Source organism: Cornus florida, unplaced genomic scaffold (genome assembly GCF_030987335.1).
Source record: "Cornus florida cultivar Cherokee Brave unplaced genomic scaffold, ASM3098733v1 CherokeeBrave_3.0.0_Hap2_Chr01, whole genome shotgun sequence".
Taxonomy (NCBI): domain Eukaryota; kingdom Viridiplantae; phylum Streptophyta; class Magnoliopsida; order Cornales; family Cornaceae; genus Cornus; species Cornus florida.
Genome location: NW_026775571.1, coordinates 81786516 through 81808944, shown reverse-complemented (window position 1 = coordinate 81808944; position 22429 = coordinate 81786516). Strand labels below are relative to the sequence as shown.

At 36.2% G+C, this 22429-nt stretch overlaps 1 protein-coding gene across 4 annotated transcripts; it reads left to right on the top strand.

Moving 5' to 3' along the window:
• On the top strand, positions 1–21246 carry LOC132302907 (histone-lysine N-methyltransferase ASHH3). Of its 4 annotated transcripts, none has more exons than XR_009480977.1 (16): positions 2–178; positions 434–491; positions 1191–1252; positions 1373–1499; positions 1797–1908; positions 2834–2933; positions 5969–6047; positions 6157–6328; positions 6421–6501; positions 6749–6929; positions 7608–7635; positions 7742–7832; positions 15550–15598; positions 15675–15758; positions 20689–20745; positions 20839–21246. XR_009480977.1 is itself a non-coding variant. In XM_059799914.1 (15 exons), exons 3-14 carry the CDS (start codon positions 1235–1237, stop codon positions 15744–15746), a joined length of 1113 nt encoding a protein of 370 aa, XP_059655897.1. In that variant the 5' UTR covers positions 2–178; positions 434–491; positions 1191–1234; the 3' UTR covers positions 15747–15758; positions 20839–21246. The 4 variants fall into 4 exon arrangements, 1 of the variants encoding a protein (XP_059655897.1); XR_009480976.1 differs by having other exon boundaries at positions 1370–1499; XM_059799914.1 differs by lacking the exon at positions 20689–20745 and having other exon boundaries at positions 1370–1499.
• The last annotated feature ends 1183 nt before the right edge of the window (positions 21247–22429 follow it).

The following is a 22429-nucleotide window of genomic DNA, read 5'->3' as shown; positions in this document are numbered from 1 at the left end:
GTCCAGTTTCAGTTATTTTTCACTTCTGATAAAGTGAAGCAGTTCGACGACATAACCGGAGAGCAACTGACGAAACACGGAGTGCCGCGTGACGTTTCGTTTGAATTCTCCCCGACGCCGGCGACGGTTTTCCGACGCCGGTGAAATTCTCCAAACTCCGACTATCTTCTCGTCGTCGGTGAGTTGAGGCGGCGAAATATAGTGTTTAGTTGTGTTCTTTGCAGTAAAACCTAGAAATCTTGATTGGCGTTTGAATTGATTTGCTTTGAAAGAATCTTGTCTTGTTGTGTTGCTGTGTTCGTTTTGTTTCGAGTCTCTCCCGATCCATTTGGCTTCAATTTGTAGTTGAAAGTATACATTCTTATTTTCTTGTTTACCAATAGTTTGATGGAATGTTTCACTAACGAGCCCTTGTCTGCTTGTTTTTGTGTAGATTTTAGCAATAATTGGATCTTTGGGCAGGGCTTTAAGGAATTTTTGCGTAGTGTTAGGTGAGATAATTTCTTGAATGTATTTTTATTTTCTTTATTATATGATTTTCCATGAAATATTTTTGATGGAATTGTATCAGCTTCTGAAGGCAGTAATTTTCAGGCATTCTTAGACATGCCTTGAAATGGCAATTTTGCATTTGACATCTCAATTGGTTACCTTTAGTTCTGCATTGTTGTAACTTGTTTTGTTATTGAAGGTGGTGATGGGAAATGGGGGAATTTTATTTTGGTAGATTACTTGCGCAAGTGTTCTACCCTTAGACACTAATCCGGCTATTCACTGTAGCATATTAAAGTGACCCTGCATGTGAAATTTTACACTTGGAGTATTCCTTAGATCCTCTATGACATTGATCTAAACACTAGACTGATTGATGGTTTGAATTAATTTCTTATTAGGGTTTATATGCAGATAAGCCTGGCATTGTTTTGAGGACCTTAAAAGCCAGGCCAGGGCAAAGCAAGGCTTATCATTGGCGTAGAATTTATGCAGTTCAATAGTAAACTAAGTTTGAATTTTCAGTTTTTTACTCTTGTGCTGATCTAACGTATACCAAATGAGGACATTTTCAGGAAAATGTTCAAATGAGTCGCAGCTATTTTGTGAATACTAAACCTCTAGTTTGCAGTTTTTAGTGCCATTTTACTGCTTTACCTGTTCTCCTAGAATTCTTACTTCTCATGTTGCTCATGCAGGCAAAAATTGCTCAATAGTTTAGGCAGTGAAGCTGACTGAGGCCATGCCTGCTATGAAGAAGGTTGTGTTCAGAATTCTACTCTTAGGAATAAATCCTCTTCATACTTCATGTATTTGCAACTTCTAATGTCTCTATATTGCTGACTTCATATTTTAATCTTTATGTTTTGTGACTCAGAAGACTGAGCGTAGTAGCATCGGGCATATATTCAACAAATTGACGAAGGAGATTGGAAATCCTGTTGAGTTTGAACTTCCAGATTGGTTGAATAAGTGGAAGCCTACGCCGTACTCCTTTATAAAGCGCAGTATCCTACTAAGCTATGGTTTCAAAGTGGTTTCTCATTAGCCAAGCTTTGTTTCTTTTTCTTTTTTCTTTTTCTCATTTTTCTCTAATAGATAAATTTGCTTTTACACTTCGGTCATATTGGTTGCCTTTTTCACTAATTAAAATCCCTTACTTCAATTCTTCATTTTCACCATGTTTTTGACTGCTGAAAGGACTGTTATACAGTTTTTTTGGTCTTTTATATCATTGAAGTCTATGGTTCTACTCTCTCACTCTCTATTCATTTTTTGTTTTTGTTAATATTAACTAATTTAAGATATATATCTTACCAAGAAGATTAAGAGGCGTCTTGAGGATGATGGGATATTTTGTTCCTGCAACTCATCAATGGGATCTTCTGGTGTTTGTGGTAGAGATTGCCATTGTGGGTAGGTTTTACTGGTTTGTGATGTTTAAAACTGTAAACAGGTTTTACTTAGTGGTGTTTAGGAATATAAACCTGTTGCCTTCAATTCCCATTTAGGTGTATCAATTTATTGAATTAAATCATAATCTGGATGTATAGGATGTGTCATATTTGAAACCTCATCAAATTTTCAGGTGTAAAACTTATTAATTTGTGATATGGACTTTGACCAACTTTGGATTTAATTACAGATGGTAGGTGACATATGCATATACCATGGGGAGTTTCCTGCTGTGTGGTGCTATTTTATGACGCTTTGCATTTATTTGGACGTATTTCACTAGTGTGGTGGAACATGCTCTCTGTCAGATCAAATAATATTTTCACTGATAAATTAAATGCCCTTGTTGGTGGTTTATCCCCAAATGACTAGTATATCTCTAGTAAATTACTACAGCAAACAATTGTAGCAACAAATTTTTGCTTACTGAACCCAGAAAATGAATGGCTCTAATGCATTTTTGTGGCTGATTTGGTGGTGGTACATTAAAACTATAAGAATTTACGCGGATCAAAATTGGGAGCATTTTATATATTTTTTATTTGTTGCGGAGCCTGATATAACTGAGTGGTATGACTGTAATGGGATGAGATGCAAGCATATCTAAATTTGCTTCACTTGAAATCTAATGTGTCAGATTTGACTCCTCATTGAATTTCTAGATCCAAAAACTTGGATCCGCCCCACACCTCTTTCCCTATCCTGCTGAAGGCGTTCATCCATACCTTGAGTTGGTTACCATTTTTCTGTTCTAACAGTTTAGAAGGATGTGATGTGACTATATCTGTTGTTTTCCTATGAATTGAAATTTAGATTTGGGATGTTCTCACTATTTTCTGTACTGCAATTGGAGATTTGCGTGCATCATAATGGTTTCTCTCTACAGGATGCTTCTATCTAGTTGCTCCTCAGGCTGTAAATGTGGGAGTTCATGTCTTAATAAACCATTCCAGCATCGACTTCCAAAGAAGATGAAACTGGTGAAGGTATAACTTCTGTTCAAAAGTTTTTGTTATAGTATATTGTGTGTGGGAAAGCAAGATTGAAGAGAGGAGGCATTTTGGACAATATAACATGAACAATCAATTCGTAGAATTACTCTTTATAGTGTGGGATGTACTTGTATAAGCAACATGTATTAGGGTTCAATTAAATGGTTGCCTAGGAAAGGGAAAACCACTAAATGTTGTTCCGTAGAATTGGTCTTGTCCATGTTAGGGATATACTGGAAACAAGATAAACTTTGGCATTATTCTGACAATTGACTCCTCTCAGACTCGGACTCTTGTTCTCATAGGTGGTAGCCTATTCTTATAGAATTGCACCAAGCTATGGTCCCTAAAAAGGGCAAATTACTGATTTCTACTTTTTGCAAAGCATTGACTAATGATCTTTTTATATAATTTTCTTGCTTTCTTTTCATAAAACCATTCCCCTCTTCCTCTAATGAAGAGATGCAATAATCTTTTAGCCTTTTACTAATTTGCCTTAGCCTTTTGATGCTTCCAGGCTCTCATGAGAACTTTTTTAACAGATGGTGGTCAAAGAAAATAATATCCTTTAATTAGATAAAGGGAGGAAAAGAATTGTAAAGAGAGAATATAGGAGAGGGCGAGTAAGAGTGCGTTGTGTCTTCTTCATCACAAGAGAAAAAAAGAGAGAAGAGATTGAATAGTAGGAGAGCATAAAAGTGACTTCTATGCCTCCCAAATATATGAGAAAACAGATTTGATAAGGTGAGGGAAGTGAGGAGGAAAAGAGAGAGAAAGTTTGTTCAAATAACTTTCATATAGTTTTCCTTCCAATTTTGTTCATCTATAGGGACAATCTCCTTTTACAACAAGAAAGTCTATTTATAGGCTTTTGCAAGTTGCCCAAAGGCTAAAACATATGCTATCCAATACTGTATTAGACAAACCTCAAGATTTATTCTAAATACTCTTTAGTTCCACATTAATCAAGGTGCATCATCTTTCTAACTTTGCAGTCCAACTTGGTTGCACACATGTTGTTTTACCATTGTTTTGATAGTCCTGAATTTACTACTATTGAAATGGAAAAATTAGAAAGAAACATCATGGTTATGAAATGCAACTTTTATCTTAAATATTGTGCCATGGTACTGATGGAGCCTATATTTCTAAATGGAGATCAAAAGCTGCCTTGTATGCATGAGCCACACATGAATCTAAAGCTATGCTCGTAGGAGGGTCAAGGAAAGACATTTTAGAATTTTATTATATGTTTTAGGAATTATAATAAAAATGAGTTAGTTTTATAATTTTTCCTTTTAATTAGTATTAGGGTTAGGTTTGCTTATGAATAGGGTCTTCTGTCTTGTAGCTTTTTTGGACTGAGCATAGTTATTTTCCAGCACTGAGCTTAGGCGTGCCTACATGTTTCATTAGGGTTATTTGCAGCAAATTTTTACTTTATGTTTGTAGCAGCTATTTTGGGCATTATGGTTCTTTGGATTGCTTATATATGGATGGGCATAGATATTGAATTTTGTACCTTCTGGTGAATATTGAATATTGTGTGTTGAATTACAGACTTATTCTCCCAATTCTTTTTCTCTTCTCTCTCTCCACTACCTTCCTGCTCTACATCCGTTTGGTATTGGAGTACTCCTCTGTCCTACATCAATTTGGTATTAGAGCACACTATCCATCCTGCATCAGGAAACTTGGGAAAAAGCTAAGAAAAGTGAATATTTGATAAAATACTGAAATAGTATTATTGATGAAAGACTTTTTACAACAAAGAGAAGGCTGTTCCCTTTTATAAAACAACTTATAGCGACTCCTGATTTCTCCTAGAATGACTTCTAGAATCCTTAAGCTATCACTTTGTAGTTCCAAACTTTAATTAATACCTTTTAGAAACAAGGATGAACTTTGACTTCATTAAACAATGAGAAACTTTTCTGGGCAACACTCTTTATTTGCATGAGTCCCTCCTTGAAGAAAGCTTGTCCTCGAGTTTTAAACAATTTACCACGATCTATAAGAAGATCATATGCGATTGCAAACTCAGTGTTCAAAGGTGCTTCTCCTTACTCATCCCTTCCTTTAAAATTATACTCCCTCCGTCCCATTTTAAGTGTCCGTTTTTGGGAACCTAAATTCTTAATATGTTGCTTTTAATATATATTTTTATTGTATTAGTAGTGAATGAATTACCAAATCTATCCATGGTGAGTCCACATGATGTGATGATGTTTTATTTTTATAAATTCAATGCAAGAAGGGTAAATTCGGAATGTCGTAAAATATAATATATTGATTTTTCAGTTGGGACAATTATTTTGGGACAGCAAAATATGGTGTGGTGGACACTCATTATGGGACGGAGGCAGTAACTTCTTTGTAATATATACCAACGTATACCTCCATATACTCTCATAGTCTCCAATATCTTCTCCTGAAAGGCCATTTAAGTTTTCTCTTATGAAAAGATTATCAACATTTGGTGTATTTTTTATTATTCCATTAATGCCCTCTCAAAGTTCTCCTTTATTTGCTTCACCTAATTCTATTTGGATGCATTTGTAGTAACCGGATTAATTGTCTCCTCTCCTAGCACCAACTCTATGAGTAGAACTCTATATTCCTTTCATATAATTTATACTCTTCTTCAAAAAATTATACACTAACTCTTGCCATTTATTTGTCTCTTGTTCTCTCCCCCACTCAGGATTTTTACTAGGCATTTGTTGCACGACCCCTCTAAACATTTGTTCCTCGAAGCTTGATTTCTGTGTGCTTGTGAGTGCGTGTGTGCGCACGCATGTGTGTGCATATACGTATATACATATGATAGAGCTTTGGACATATAAAAGTCTACACCTGGAAACTAGTCCACCTTATTGGCTTTTAGAGCACTCAGATACATTTAATTCTGATCAATTTCACTTTGGAATGATTTAAATTTTGTCAATTATAACTTTTTGTATGTGGTTGTTTATTGTTACTTGTACATGTGCTCGAAATGTCAAGTAAAGTTGAGGTGTTGCTTGTAGACTGAGAAATGTGGATCAGGGATTGTGGCAGATGAAGATATTCAGCATGGAGAATTTGTGATTGAATATGTGGGAGAAGGTGACATTTTTTTTTCCGGGCATTGCGCATTATCTTTATCATAATTAAATCTTTATTTTGCATATTGTTATATATGGAATTCTATGATGAATGCTTTTCCTCAATGCAGTTATTGATGACAAAACATGTGAGGAAAGGCTTTGGAAAATGAAACACCGTGGGGAAACAAACTTTTACTTATGTGAAATCAATCGAGATATGGTCATTGATGCCACATACAAGGGAAACAAATCAAGATATATAAATCATAGTTGTTGTCCCAATACTGAGATGCAGAAATGGTTCTCTTCTGACACTTTTCATAATCTTAATTGTTGTTATTTTTTTTCTTACCTAATTTTTTTTTGTATTTTGTTTTTTTCGTTTTTCACAGGAGAATTGATGGCGAGACAAGGATTGGCATATTTGCAACTCATGACATAAAGAAGGGCGAACATCTTACCTATGATTATCAGTATGAGCTGAAAATCTCTCTTGGCATATACGCACTATTGATGTGTTCATGTTAGCATGATTTTTTAGTTTTTTGCATATGCACCTTGCATTCTCCCCTCTCCCCAGCACAAAAAAGAAAAGCTCCCAGATTGCATATTGACTTCCACCAGTCTGTTTTTTTTTTTTTTGGGCCCTAAGCCCACTAGTCTGTTTGTTTTCTTTGAAATCTGTATCTGCTTTAAAAGCCAGCCTAACAAATTTAGCAGGTTTGTTCAATTTGGTGCAGATCAAGATTGTCACTGTGGTGCTCTAGGCTGCAGGCAGAAGCTGGGGGTTAAGCCTAGTAAGCCTAAGGTGCCCTCTTCAGATGCTGCATTGAAAATAGTTGCATGCCAGGTGGCTGTGTCCTCTCCCAAGGTGAAAGCAATCCTATCTGGAACACAAAATGTAAGGGTGATTCTTTTGGTATGATTAAGTATGTTATGGCATAGGATGTAATTTTCCAAGTTGTTTTTATTTACTCTATTATTTTCAAAAAAATTCATTGCTAGATCGGTTTCTTTTTTTTTTTTTTTTTTTTTAAGAATATAAATATTAGTGCTATTGACTGATGACTCTGTAGAGTTGTGTACTGAAATTGTCAGAGGGTTATATCCTCGCTTTTGTATTTAAATCTCTTACTTGTTCGAGTAATTTGTTACTTATTCATTTCTCTTGGATGGTAATAATAGGTATGCCATTTTGATCTATATCATTATTATCTGTAAATATTGATGGAGGTGCTGCAATAAGTTCCAGGAGAAATATAACCTTTGATAATTTAATATTTCTTGTCACATGGGGATAGGATGTTGGGTAAGATGCAAGTTGGTTGCACCTTGGAAGTCCTTTTTATTTACCATACAACTATTCACTATCATTTTTTCCTTTTACCAAGATGTCCTATTCAGAATCCAAATTCTTCTCTTAATCTTTAACCAGTGAATTTTTCATATTATACAATTTTATAAATATTGTAAGCTCTCTAGTTGTTTCGATGCCTTTTTTTTCTTGTTCTTGTTTGATCATTGTTTTTCAATGTTTTTGCAAGATGTGGACTAATCTGTGGCTTTACTGTTCTGGAAGGTTTACCAAAATGGAGTTCTTCATATAGGCAAGCAAACTCTTTACTTCAATGTTTATCTTACTTTTCATATTTTTGTTAGATTCTTTTGGAAATCTCCAAACTAATATTGCACTCTTTTTTTTCCCCTGCTTAGGAAGTTCAATACACAATCATAGTCAGAGAAGGACGTGCCCTCATAATTGCATCGGGGAACTTATTAGAATTTTTGGCCACACAAATAATAGGTATTTCTAGATTCTGCATACCATTTTTCGGGGTTTTCTTTTATGTTCCTTATTGATTTGGATTCAAGTCTGTTCAAATTTGCTTTTGAGGAAATATTTGGCCGTGGCCGTATGGATAGTTTAGTTAGACTACTATGTATTTAGTAGTCTGTGTTGCGACTTCTGTAGCATCTATTATGGATCTTTGGAGACCAAGACTAAATGTAAAGGCAAGAACATATAGACACAAACAGGGACCCCAAGTATTATTGTGAGATTGTATCTAGGTTTTTAACAGATGTATGTGATGTTTCATTAATTTGGAAAAAGGTAAGGATAATGATGATGTATTTGGAGGAACTAGTAGATTTTTTGGACTTGTTGAGGGTCTAAAGTGCCTATTTGGCCTTGTGTAGCTTTTGAGGGATGCGTTCCCCTTTTGAACGTTTTTATACAATATTTACTAATCAAAAAAGAAAGATGTATTTGACAACCAAAAAAAAAAAAAGAAAAAGAACAAAAGATAGGGTAGAATTACGACAGTTATTGTATCAGGTCTATCCAATACTAGATGCAAAGGTGCATAATAGATTGATATGAACATCACGAGTTGTCCCTTAACAATACCAGTTGTTTCTTTATACCGAGAAGCTCCTTCTTATCCTTCTTCCGTATAGCCATCTGTGCTATTTTCATTCAACCGTTAAAAGATCAACAATTTCATAAGCTTGGTCTTTTGTTGCTGTCATAGTTACTTACCTTTCCATGTATCAGGATTCAAAAGCTGGTTATTGGTCAGATCTGACCCCTATGAAACTACCCGACCTGATTCCTACCAGTGGACAATCAAGTCCAAAACCTCAATATAAATGGGAGGCATTTATTATGACCTCCACTTTAAAACTAGACTCCATTCAAATAATATTGAAACTCTGAATGGGAGGGAGGGTATTAAATGGTGTACTTTATGGGAGGGCACTTTCCTAAGTGGATGGGTGTACAAATTGGAAATCCTTACAAAATTATCAAAACCACTCATACTCTTTTTTTTATGCTAAGGGCAACAGTCTTATCTTTTGACATGCTGATAGGCTAATACCTTTAGAAGCATTTTTTTTTTTTGTGATAAAGTAAGATTTCATAAAAGGCGAGCTAGGGGAGCGCTCCCAAAGAAAACAAAAGCCGTCCAGAACGACCTTATAGCTTTAAGCTATCAACAAAATCCAAAAGACAATCCAAAGAAGTACAATCCCGTCCATGTACCCAAAAGAATAAAGAAGTAAGAATATTGTATTTAAGAGCCCAAATAGGAGTCCTCTCCCTCAAAGGATTTCCTATTTCTCTCGCGCCACAAACCCCACCAAATACAAAGGGGAGTAGCCTTCCAACCATCTCTGACTCGGCTCTCCACTGTACACCCTTTCCAAGTCTCCAACAAGTCGACCGTGGATTCTAGGAACACCCATGGAAGGCCAAACGCTACCAAATACATAGACCAAACATCCCTTGCCAGCAAGCAACGAATAAGAAGATGGTTGACAGATAGAAGCATCTTATTATTATCTCTACTTAAGTAGCGATTCTAATTCCAGCCACCATACCTCTTGACAAATCCAACAGGAGGCAAAGAAACCCAACCTTTATTGGGTTCATTATACACCAACCTCTCCTGGATTTCAGACCAAGTCATAGATACAATTAGGACCCCCTACAAAATTATGAAAACCATCCATTTTCCTGGAAATCTTACAACCACCATGCTTCTCTTTTGACCTCATAATACAATTGAAGGTCTGACCGAGATCTCACCGAAATTGAAAGCATCTTCCCATTATCTCTTTTTTTTGCGGCAACTCTTGATTACCAGCCACTATATCTCTTGACAAATCCTCAGCTGTTGAAGAAAAACAGTAATTGTGCTTAGTTTTGCAAATTAATTTTTTGAGCTTCTATCAATGACTTCTTCCATAGTTTGCTGCAATAACACTATATCTGGGGTTTGCCATCGAAAAGCCCGCTCCCCCTTTTCATCCTAACAGGCTAAAGCCAAGTCCTCTGACATTCCAACTAATGATCCTACCTATTTTACCACATTTTCCTGCCCCTAATAGGGTTATAAACTTATATGTATAAAACATTCCAGAATTAAAATTCTTCTTCCCATTTAGTAAATATATCTCTCCCCCCTCAACATTTTCAAAGTAGTTCAGTATCCATCTTGTCTAAAAGGAAGGAAGATTGATGTTCTCTCTCTCTCTCTCTCTCACACACACGCACGCACATAGAGTAAAGTAGAGCCCTCCATGTGGTCTTGATGAATGGCCCATTGATGCATGATGTACAGTATTGTATGAGTTGTCACACGTGTACAGTTAGTATTGTATGAGTTGTCACCTACGCCTTATTACCATATATAGAATTACCATGTATAGAGTTTACTTGTTCTCCACTAACCAACTCCCGTAGCTTCTCCTATATAAGCACCATTATATTATTGTATTATTCACTCAATAACATATACGTTTTCATATATTCTCTTTCTCTCTCTCTCTCTCTTTCAACATGATATCAGAGCAGAAATCGATCCTTCTTTAAAAAAAATTTAGTCTTATTCAAACTCTCCGATCTTGATTCCATCTCGGATTTCTCTCAACAATCTCTTCTCGGCGATCTCTCCTCTGATCTCAATTCTCATCTCGGCAATCTCTCTCGGATCCCTCCTCGGCTCTCTCCTCGATAATTTCTCTCGGGTGCATCTCGGCTAGATCTTGGTTCTCTTATCTCGGCTCTCCCGCTCGTAACTATATCTCATTTGTTCGGCAACTCTTGCGATGGATACTAAGGAATCCCATCTTCTTGGGTCAATTACCAGCACCAAACTGAAAGGCTCGAACTACCTTCAATGGTCTCGAGCTGTAGAGGTGTTCTTACGGGCTCGAGGAAAACTGTCCTATCTTAAATCAACCAAACCCACTAGTGATGAAAAGATTATTGAGGCTTGGGAGAAAGAAGATGCTCGGATTATGACTTGGTTATGGAACAGCTTAGAGCCTGAGATCTTCAACAACCTGTCATTCCTAGAATCTGCCAAAGATATTTGGGAAAATCTCAGGGACATGTATTCTTCAGAGAAGAATATTTCTCGTATTTATCAGTTGTATCATGATATTTTTAATCTCCAGCAGGGAGATCGTTCTGTTGAAGATTATTACTCAGAACTGAAGGGCATGTGGGAAGAATTGAATGTCTTCAAAATATTGAATGCAGACATAAAACAACAAAAACGGCGCAAGGAGGAGTTTCGGGTGGCAAAATTTTTATCTGGACTTAAACGCAAACTCGCTCCGATCAGTTCACAGATTTTGTCTGGCAAGTAGATACCCACATCAAGTGAGACTTTTTCTTGAGTTTGAAGAGCATCTATTCATGCCCCTGTGATTGAGAAGGACAACCATTCTGCTCTTCTTGTTCCTACTGAGCGACATGATACTTTCTGTGGAGGACGAGGGGGTAGAGGTCCTTCCAACCCAGGCCGTGGTACTCGTGGCGGCAGAGGTGGTCACGGCAGCAAGAAGTGTACTCATTGTGGCCGAAACAATCACTTTGTTGACTTCTGCTGGCTCTTCAATGCAAGCCAGCTTGCGCTAATCAAGCTTTGGTTTTGGAGGAGACTACTCCCACTTATGTGAATAAATAAGTCGTTCTCTCTAAATCCGAATATGATTCTCTGGTAAAGCGTGAGCGTGCAAATCAACCCCCCTCCACCGCTACTATCATTACTTCAGGTAATACATGTCTCCATGTTTCATCTTCTACACCTTGGATCATTGATTCAGGGGCATCCGATCACATGACAGGTAACCCATCTCTTATTTTTGATATTTCTCATGTTTTCTCACCATCGGTTGTTACTATAGCGAATGGTGCCAAATCACCTGTTCATGGAATTAGTACCTTCCGCACTTTGGATCTCACTTTTTCATCAGTTTTATATATCCCTCGATTTTCATTCAATTTATTGTCAATTCGCAAAATCATATCAGATTTAAATTGCTTAGTTACTTTTTCTCCTTCCCGTTGTGTCTTTCAGGATCTTAAGACAAAGAAGACGATTGGTGGGGGGTTTAAGAAGGATGGTCTTTACTACTTCCAGCCAACTACTACTCTGAAAACTCTACATTCCACCTCCTCTTCAGCTTACCAGTAACATTGCCGCCTTGGACATCCCTCTTCAAATAGTCTTCGAGCCTTGGTCCCTTCTTTAGTTGATTTTTCTAAGTTTAATTGTACTACTTGCGAACTTAGTAAACATTGTCTGGCTACTTTTAAGTCTCGTTTTGATAATAAAAGCTTAAAACCTTTTGAGTTAGTACATTCGGATGTTTGGGGACCAGCTCGTACTACTGGTTTATTTGATCATTATTTTGTGTCATTTATTGATGATTATTCACGTTTAACTTTGGTTTATATCTTAAAGATAAATCTCAAGTATTCTCTGTTTTTCAATCCTTTTATATTGAAATTCAAAATCAATTTGATGCAAAACCACTTGTTCTTAGAATTGACAATGCCCTTGAATATAAACTTAATGTTTTTCAAAGTTTCTAGAGTCGAAGGGCATTATCCATCAAACATCTTGTGTTGATACCCCACAACAAAATGGAGTTGTTGAATGGAAGAATGGCCCACTCCTAGCTATGGCTCGTGCCTTAATAATTCAAATGCATGTTCCAAAGCATTTTTGGGCTGATGCACTTCTAGTTGCTACTTATCTTTTAAACCGCATGCCTTTTAGGGTCCTTAAAGGAAAATCACTCTTCCAAATAATGTTTTCTGACAAAAACCCTTTTTCCATTCCTCCAAAGGTGTTTGGGTGTGTCTGTTTTGTTCATAGACTTGATCCTCGTGCTCATAAATGTATTTTCTTAGGGAATTCTCGCACTCAAAAGGGATATAAATGTTACAGTTCAACTCTTCGTAAACAATTTGTGTGCGTAGATGTAACTTTCTTTGAGGATGTTCTTTATTATTCCCGGGAAGGCAGTCGTCTGGAGGACTCTATTCTTCAATAGTCTGTTCTTCCAACTTCAGTTTTTGATTCTGACGTCCAACCAGCTCTTTATGTCTATGCTCGTTGCCGAAAAAGAGTAGTTAATCATGTTCCAACGACAAAAGTAGTAAACCCAGCCTTGCCACTTCCACCAGTCACTTCAACGCCTGGAGATTCTTCCATCCCTGCGGACTCTGATCTTGATCAATCTATTGTTGTTCGGAAAGGTAAACGGTCTTGTACCAATCACCCTATCTCCGATTTTGTATCATATAATAAATTGTCCTCCTCCTTTCAAGCTTTTTCTATGTCATTATCCTCTATTGCTCTTCCTAAGTCCTACAGGGAGGCACTTTCTCATCCAGAGTGGAGGAAAGCTATGGAAGAAGAAATAAACACTTTAAAATTGAATCATACTTGGGACCTTGTTCCTAAGCCTGCTGATACTTAGGTTGTTGGTTGTCGTTGGGTTTTTACTGTTAAATAGAAGCCTGATGGAAAGCTCAACTTGTTGCTAAAGGCTACACTTAGACTTATGGCCTTGATTATACTGAGACGTTCTCTTGTGGCCAAACTAAATTATGTTCATGTGATAATCTCTCTTGTAGCTAATCTAGATTGGCCACTTCATCAACTTGATGTTAAAAATGTCTTTCTGCACGGTGACCTTACTGAGACTGTCTATATGACTCAACCACCTGGGTTTGAGTATAAGGGGTAGTGTGTGTGTTAGCTCAAGAAGTCTATCTATGCCTCTATGGCCTCAAACAGTTCCCTCGTGCATGGTTTGATAAATTCAGTAAAGCAGTGGTAGCTCTTGGTATGACCAGAAGCTTGGCTGACCACTCTTTTTTTTTTAAGAAAACGAAATGTTGTATTGTGATTCTTGTGGTGTATGTAGATGATATCGTTATCACCAGCAGTGACAAAGATGGGATACAAGTTCTTATCCATCACTCGAGTTCTAGCTTCCTCACCAAGGATTTGGGCAAACTTCGGTATTTTCTAGGAATTAAGGTGGCTCGGATTGAAGCAAGGCATTAGTCTTTCTGAGCGGAAGTATACTCTTAATCTCTTACAGGATACTGGATATCTTGGTTCGAAACCTGTAGCTGCACCCATGGAGATTAATGTAAAACTTAAAGTGGATGATGGTGACCCACTCAATGATCCAGAGAAGTATCGGAGACTTGTAGGTAAACTTATTTACCTCACAATCACTCGTCCAGACATCTCCTATGCAATCAGTGTTGTGAGCCAGTTCATGACAAGTCTTCGGGTACCTCACATGGAGGCAGTTGTACGCATCTTGAAGTATCTCAGGGGTGTTCCGGGACGTGGTTTGCTTTATCGATCTTCTGGACATCTTCAGATTGAGGGATACGCAGATGCAGATTGGGCCTATTCTCCTTCTGATCGACGGTCCACCACGGGTTACTGCACCTTTATAGTAGGAAATCTAGTAACTTGGAGGAGTAAGAAACAGTTAGTTGTGATTCGTTCTAGTGCTGAAGCAGAGTATCGTGCCTTGGCACACACTGTCTGTGAACTTACTTGGTTGAAAACTCTTTTACAGGAACTTGAGATTTCAGTCTAGTACCCGATTCCTCTCCATTGTGACAATCAAACAACTATTCATATTGCTAGCAATCCAGTCTACCATGAGAGGACTAAACACATTGAAGTAGATTGCCATTTCATTCGATCTAAAGTTGACTCGAATGAGATTGTTACACCTTTTGTTCCTTCTGGTAGAGAGCTGGCAGACATCTTCACTAAGGCGCTTTCCAAGAACTCTATTGATTCCATATGTAGCAAGTTGGGAGCTATCGACATTTGCTCTCCGGCTTGAGGGGGAGCGTTGTACAATATTGTATGAGTTGTCACGTTGTACAGTATTGTATGAGTTGTCACTTACCCCTCATTACCACCATATATAGAATTCCCATGTATAGGGTTTACTTGTTCTCCACTCACTTACTTCCGTGGCTTCTCCTATATAAACACCATTGTATTACTCGCTCACTTCCGTAGCTTCTCCTATATAAACACCATTGTATTACTCACTCAATAACAAATACGTTTTCATATATTCTCTTTCTCTCTCTATCTCTTTCAACAACGCAGTTCACTTATTTGTGAGCGAATTGAATTGAGAAACAAGCAAAGGGTATTCTTGTCACCTTTGATGGGAACAAGAGATGTTTGTTTGTCCTTTTTGTAGCATTTTTTGCTTCTTAGAAAGAGACACTCTTGAATTTTGACGGTAAACTAAAGACAACCTACCTATATATATTTTGCTAGAAGGGTGGAACAGATATGGACTTTTTAACTTTTTATTTTTTACTATTATTATTATTTTTTATAGCTCGCCTTTGCCGTTACATCAAGTAATGACCCTTATCTTTGATAGTAAACTGTTGCTCAAATTTCCTGGAGGTGTGAACTACAATTGAGAACAGTGCTTTGAGGCTTGAGCATGCTTAGTCCATATGATTCATATCAGCTTCTTTAGTTGAATTGCACAAAATTCAGTATTTTATTCTGTTGGAAGTATAGAACACGGTTGAGGTTAAATATTTTACTTGAATTACACAAAATTCAGTATTTGGTCTTATTTTCTCTGTTCTTATTTTTGTTATAATTTGGATGCTAAATTTCTTCTAATCCATGCTTCACATGTTCCAGGTCCTTTGGGATTATAAAACGTTTTGATAGCAATACCAGAAAACACTCGGTGAGGAAAGTTTTTGTCTGTTTATGATGGTTAATTATCGGTTTGATCAGTAACTAGTACATGTTTGTTTTCACAGATTATGTATGAAGACGGCAAAATTGAATTTCTTGACTTGTCAAAAGAAGATTGGGAGTTCTGTAAGGTCTAATGTAACTGTAGGGTGAGTACAATTGTTAATTTTGGACTTCTGATTCTAGTTTCTTGCTCCTTGTTTTCAAAGTTATATTCATAATCTGCTTGTAGTCTTCAGGAATTGGAGTTAAAATGTTCAATAACTTTTTGTTTTTGGTAAATAAAATTGAAAAGAATTTTAATAGAAAGTGTGCCAATCTTCTCACTGACAATAGATTTTGAAAAAATAAATGTTGCTGTGGTGCATGTGATTTCACAAGTGTGACTTGGGATAGGTCAAAATTGGGATTAGAATAGGAAGGTTAACATCATTAATAGAGTTAAATCTAGTAACTACCTCTGTTTCCTATGTTCTATTTCACTCTGTGGAAAGGAGAAACATTTCTGAAATTCCTTAGAAACACAGTAGAGAAAGTAAATTTTTTTAGAAATTAGCAACATACCAACTCAAAAGAGACTTATCTACATTATAAGCCTATTAAATAATAATCGAGGTATACTAATGTCCTATACAGTATACACCCACTGATCCACTTACATTATAATACACTTGCATAAAAATGGAGTCGATGCTGCCATGAATTGAAATTTGTCTAGCTTCTGATTTCGCCACATTACTAAAAGACATGCTTTTTATGCTTCTAGTAGAAGTGCTGTCATCTGAATTTTCTATCCAAATAATCTATTATTCTTTTTTAATTCGTCTGAAATGGGAATTGATTTGTGTTTCTGTAAAATATTCTGAAACTGGAACCAGTGCGCTTCAGAATCATGTATCTTTCTTGGTATGTGCTATGGTTGATCTAATTTTTAAAGAGGCAGAAATCGAGAGATGGAAAATCTACAACACACTTCATTCTGGTAATTTGGTATTTCTTGAAAAAAGGTCTTTTAAGAGGAAAATTTGTTCATTGTTTTTGTTTGATATGAACGTTATGGGAGATGAGTTTGAGTTTGAGTTTGAGGTTCACCTTATTGATTGGATTTCTTTCTATAGTTTTAAGAAATTGGTGGCTTGAGTATTTTGGGTTAATGTGTTTAATGAACCTATATCTTTTGGAGTTCTCGATTGGAAAAATATTTTTTTGCAGAAAAAAATAGTGGGCAATAAGCATGGGGAGTGCTGGGTGAGGGCCGTGGGGTAGTTATCATGTGGGTTTTTAGAAAGGTACCATGAATGGTTATGTCTCTTTACTGAAAAATAGGTTTTAGTAACAGGGCAGGTGGTTTGGTGATGTAATTAATATTTAGTGTTACTAATTGTGTTGATATACTAATTTATGCTATAATATCGCAAATCTAGATCTAACATTAATCAGAACATTTTATATTAGATTTAGCATAAATCATGTGAAAAGAGAATAAACAATTTTAACTTATCAATTGAATGAATTTAGTCTTAGATCTTTTGTGTAGAATTGGTATTTAAGAGAAGGATGAAAATTGGGAAGGAAAATTGTAGAAGAATGGAACTGTAATACAGTTTTAAGCTAACTGCCTGATCTGGCCATTATGGTCCCACAGCCATTAATCAGTGAAATCACAACTTGACAGTTATAATTGGGCATAACGTAAATGTTATTTAATAAGCACTGGCTTTTATTTTTCCATTACGCCTGTACCTGCCATGAGATATTGCTAGTCCTTCTAAAGATATTATGTTAGAAAGATATTTTCTTAAATTTCTATTCAATTAAAGTCCTATATATTTAATCAGAAGTTTTCTATTTGAATTGATGTATATGAGCAGTCGGACCCTGTATTCAGTTTCAGTCAGTACAACCAATTTAACGTTTTTCGAGACATTTAATCTTTATAACTTGTTTAATGTGTACAAGGTTGTCATGTAATTCTTAGCATCTAGTTTTATGTCATTTTTAGTAAATGTCAGTTCCGTTACGTGGCTAAGAAGTTCCCTCTTTTGAAATAAAGTTCAAGGTCAAATTATTAGTAGAATTCCAAAAAACTGTACCAAAGTGCAACCTGACTATTGGTCACAGAGTTTTACAGAGTGAAAGTTTTGAGATAAATTTTTTTTTTTTTATAAGTGAAAGCAAGAAGTAAAGTAACTTAGAAGCTGTTTTTTAGATTAGGTTTTCTTACCAAGAGGGGAGAAAGAATGGGTCAGGAGGATGGGAATTCCTTGTTGGTTTTAGACAAGAGGTCTACAACGTGAGTTAGGATGAAAGGTATCATCTGAAGCATATGGATAAACATGCTACTCGGGTCAGATGTCCGGAAGGAGTTGCATGGAAGAGATGGAGTAAGAAGGGAGCTGGCGCCTTTCGAATAATAAAGAGCAACAATAACGTGCAAGAGGAGAAAAAAGAAGTCTCTCACATTAGGCCTCTAAATATCATCACTATATACACATTATAAAGAGCTCCATTTCAACATAAGCTAACATAGCTACTGGCCCAGTATGTTGACAGTACTTGACACCAACAAGTTCCTCTAAGAATATGATTATAAGTACGACATACCTCTTCTGAATTAAAATTACATCATGGATCATTCTGTCCACTTCTGCTGTTCTCTTTCAATACCCAAACTGCAACAAACATTTTACAGGACTAGGTAAAATGCTTTAATCTTTTTATTTTCTTCCTTGAAACAGACTACTTTTTTGAGGAAGTATTTTGTAAAAATATCTATATATGATTGGATGAAAATTTTAAAAATTCAGAAAGAGCTATAAAGAAATGAGGGTTTTGGATCATATTATTTTTATGTAGGAAAACTAGTTGAACTGCTTTCAGTATTACTTTCCGTCTTTAGACAAAATCCTTTCTTCCAGGAAGTCAAACATCTCATGTTTACTAAAAACTGGATATCAAACAGATTTTTATATCGATTGTTTGATATAACTGGATATCAAACAATTGATACTCAGGAAAGAGCTCCAAAGAAAATGTTAGAAGTCAGATTCTAGTTTCAATTGAATTTGCAGGAAACTATACAAGACCTGGTAAGATCAAGTCAAATTTTATAAACTTTTTTGATACTGGAACAACGTAAAAGATATTTACATATAAATTTTTTGTAGAAGGAGCAACAACAACAACAAACAAACAAATAAACAAAAGAAGAAGAAAAAGTAACTGTAGGATAACAATTTTAAACATATTGAGATTTGCCATGATATTAGTTATTAAAGCACTAATAATATCGGTCATACGAGTAGTTGTGCGTATGGTGAAGTCACGGTACGCAGATCACAGCCTCTTCATTGTTTCCCTCCCAGCACCAGGCATACGCAAGACATATTATGTAAATTGTAATGCATTTTAGTATAGCAACAGGAGAGAGTTTAAAACGTAGTATAGTTGCAGCAGTAGAGAAAAAGTAGGTTAACAAACCCCATCGGGTTGGCTGGCTCAAGTGGGTAAGTGTAATGGGTGGATGCTTGCCCATTTACCCAAAAACTTAAGTTGTTGGGTAGTGTTGCATACCCACCCATTTATACCCAATCACTCTCCCATCCGGATCCGATGTGGGACAAATCTCTCCTTGTAACATTCTCCCTCACCCGAACTCGCAACGCCTTCATTGCAGTCAGGCCACCCCGCCTACCCGGGTGGCTCACCTAGACGCCTTCCGGGTCCGGAGCTTGGCGTGGCACCGGATCAAGGATTGGGTCTGGCTCTGATACCAACTGTAACGGGTGGGCGCGCCCATTTACCCAATAGCTTAAGTTGTTGGGTAGTGCTGCATACCCACCCATTTCAAACCAATCACTCTCCCATCCGAATTCGATGTGGGACAAATCTCCCCTTGTAACAGTAAGTCACTTGGCTTTGGTGCCTCTAATGTATCAGGTCTAAGGTTCAACTCCTTTGAAGTATCAAAGAAATTTCTTGTAAGAAACATTGCATCCAATAAAACAGCAGTCAACCAAACTGAATTTGCATAAAATATTTTACTCAAAAAAAATTTCTAAATATATTTTATAAAATGGAGCGAAAGATTCTGTTTTACTCTTGCCAAACCTCAAATTAACCTTGGTGAGGAGTGTCCGAGTTGGAGGCTTGAACTAGGTCAATGAAGGCTCAAAATTTGGTGGACATTTAGCTGATTTTTTGGGCCTAACTTTTTAAGGAAACTAACATGATTTACTAGAATGACAAGAGACCAATTCCCTAATGCAGCAATCGAACTTATTCTGATTGGATTTGAAATGGATTCTGCTAATTAGCAATTTGGAATTGGATCTGGACTAACTTGTATACGTTGGCAATTTGGATTTGGATCCTGGACTAACTTCTATAGCTTAGGAACGGGAACGATTGAACTATACTAGCTTGATTCGGGGCTTAATAGACATATGCACAAAATGTTAAATAAATGTCCCCTACATAGGTGCTCGTTTAGAAGCTGCTATAGGGGTGGGACCTCTTCCCATTGTATCTGTTTGGACCGCATTGTCAAGCACCTTTGCAACATGCCCCACACTCATGTAAGAAAAGCACAAACAGAACTGTCCGTCATATTTCATGTTCTATAGTTGGGGAAGTTCTTGGAACTAATTAACACTCTATTCTGGCAAACTTTGTGACAACAACATGTGAACATAATTTTGAAAATACCTCAAAATAGAGCTAGGATGTTACAATTCCAGTAATGGGTTGTGAAGAACATTGATATAGTATTAGGTTGTCCCACTGAGGAAAAAGGAATTGAGGTCCACTTTCTTCAAGACAACACATATTGTCAGATTTCCTTTCAATTTCTTGTCAAATGGTTTGCTATAGTTCTTCATGCAATCCGGACCTAGTTGTTTTTTTTGTTTTTTTTATTTTTGGGTTTTCTCACAAATTTTTATTCATGCTATGAGTGTAAGCTTGTTGAACTGTCGGGGTTCCGAAGATTTTTGTATTTACATAGCACACCGTACTATCCTTGTAAATTTACCATGTGCCCTGTTCGCTGATTTTCCCATTTTCCATGTTTGGTTGAAGGATTTTGTTGGAAAAAGGCTAGTTGGATTAGTGTTCTGCCACTGTGACGTGTTCACAGTATGTTCATTTCCTTACTGATCTCTTGTAATTAGCATTGAGCTGAAAGATAAACAAGTCGGGTAATTTTAACCCTTTTTTGTTTTGTTGCAGGTTTTGCTGATTGATGGTGGTGATTCTTAATGTAGCCCCCTTCTTAGACTGTATGTTGTAGCATGAAGATTCACCTTGCAATGGGTTTACAGATATGTTGTACTAATTGTAATCTTTGTCTTCTACCAACCCTTTTTTTTTTTTTTTTTTAAATCTGGCTAATAAGGTGTTTAAGAAATATTTTTGTTGATGCATTAGGACGTTTCTTTTCTTTTCTTTTCTTTTCTTTTTTTTTTTTTATAAAAAAATCCGCTTTTGCTGATTCATTCATCTTTTGTAAGCATTCCAAATGTAATATCCTCTTTTGTTGATTCATTCATCTTTGTAAGCATTACAAATGTAACATAGCCATAAATCCAATGGTACTGAGATTGAAAGAGATTGTTGTAAAACTATTGAGTTCTTGTTTACCGGTGAAATTTTTTTTACTTTTAAAGTCCCTGAAACTACTAAATTTCATACTAGGCCGAGCGGTGGGGCTCTTGGAAAATTTTCGATTTTCCTTTCCGTTTGTTGCTAGTTTGAAGTTCCTAGCAAAAAACAAAGTATGGAATATTGTTTGCACTGTTTCCATTTTCCACACGACATGAGAGTCATGGTATTAAGATGTGCATAGTAGTCCTGTAAATGTTTTTGAATTGAAGTAATTGTAGAAGATTCAGATAACAATGGATTTTTTGTTGAAGTTATGGTTCTGGAATGCCCTGTGGGAGTTGACTCGGGACGATCAAAAAGAGCAAAGTGATAACCTAAAATAAATAGGCAGAATGAATATCAATCTTTAGATACGAGCGTGGGACCCGTGGGTGTGTTTATATATATTTTATTTCTAGTAATGGAGAATTCAATTCACTTGCTAGCACTTCGAAACATGTGCTCATTCAAGTCCCGGACTTTATATACTTTGAGTCAAATCGGAGCCCTAAGGCAAAGGCGTCTGCCCAGAATGAAAAACATGTGCTCTTTTAGGCTATGTCTGGTGTGATTGAATGGAATAAAATGAAGGTGAATTGGAATGTATTTGTTTTTATTTTATTGTTTGGTGTGTAATATTAAAAGTGAAATTGTCATTCATAGGGAATGCTCATTCCATCAAAAAGGTGGAATGTCCATTCCTCTTCTTAAGATATGGAATGACCGTTTTATTTTCACTAAGAATTAATAAAGTAATAAAGTAATTTAAAGAGATAATTCACGCATACACACATTATATAATATATAATATATATATAATATGTATTTATATGCCGTTTGTTCTCTCAATCCGATTTACACACACAAGAAGGATGAGACGAAAATAGTGTAATTGAACTTTTATGAGCTTTTATGCTTTGTTATGCAGCTTTCTCATTGATTATCTAGCCCTCTGTTTCTTTTTTTTCGTACTTGTTTCTTTTATCTAGTCTATTTTCTCTCTCTATCTCATCTATTTTCTCTCTCTTTATTATCTATCTCCCTTTTATTTTTGCAGTCATTGGGAGAGCCCTCTGTTTCTCTCTATTTTCTCTATCTATTATCTCTTTTCCTTTAATTTTTGCAGATTAATTTTTTTAGTTAATTTTTTTTACTAATAATAAAATGTAATTTTAAG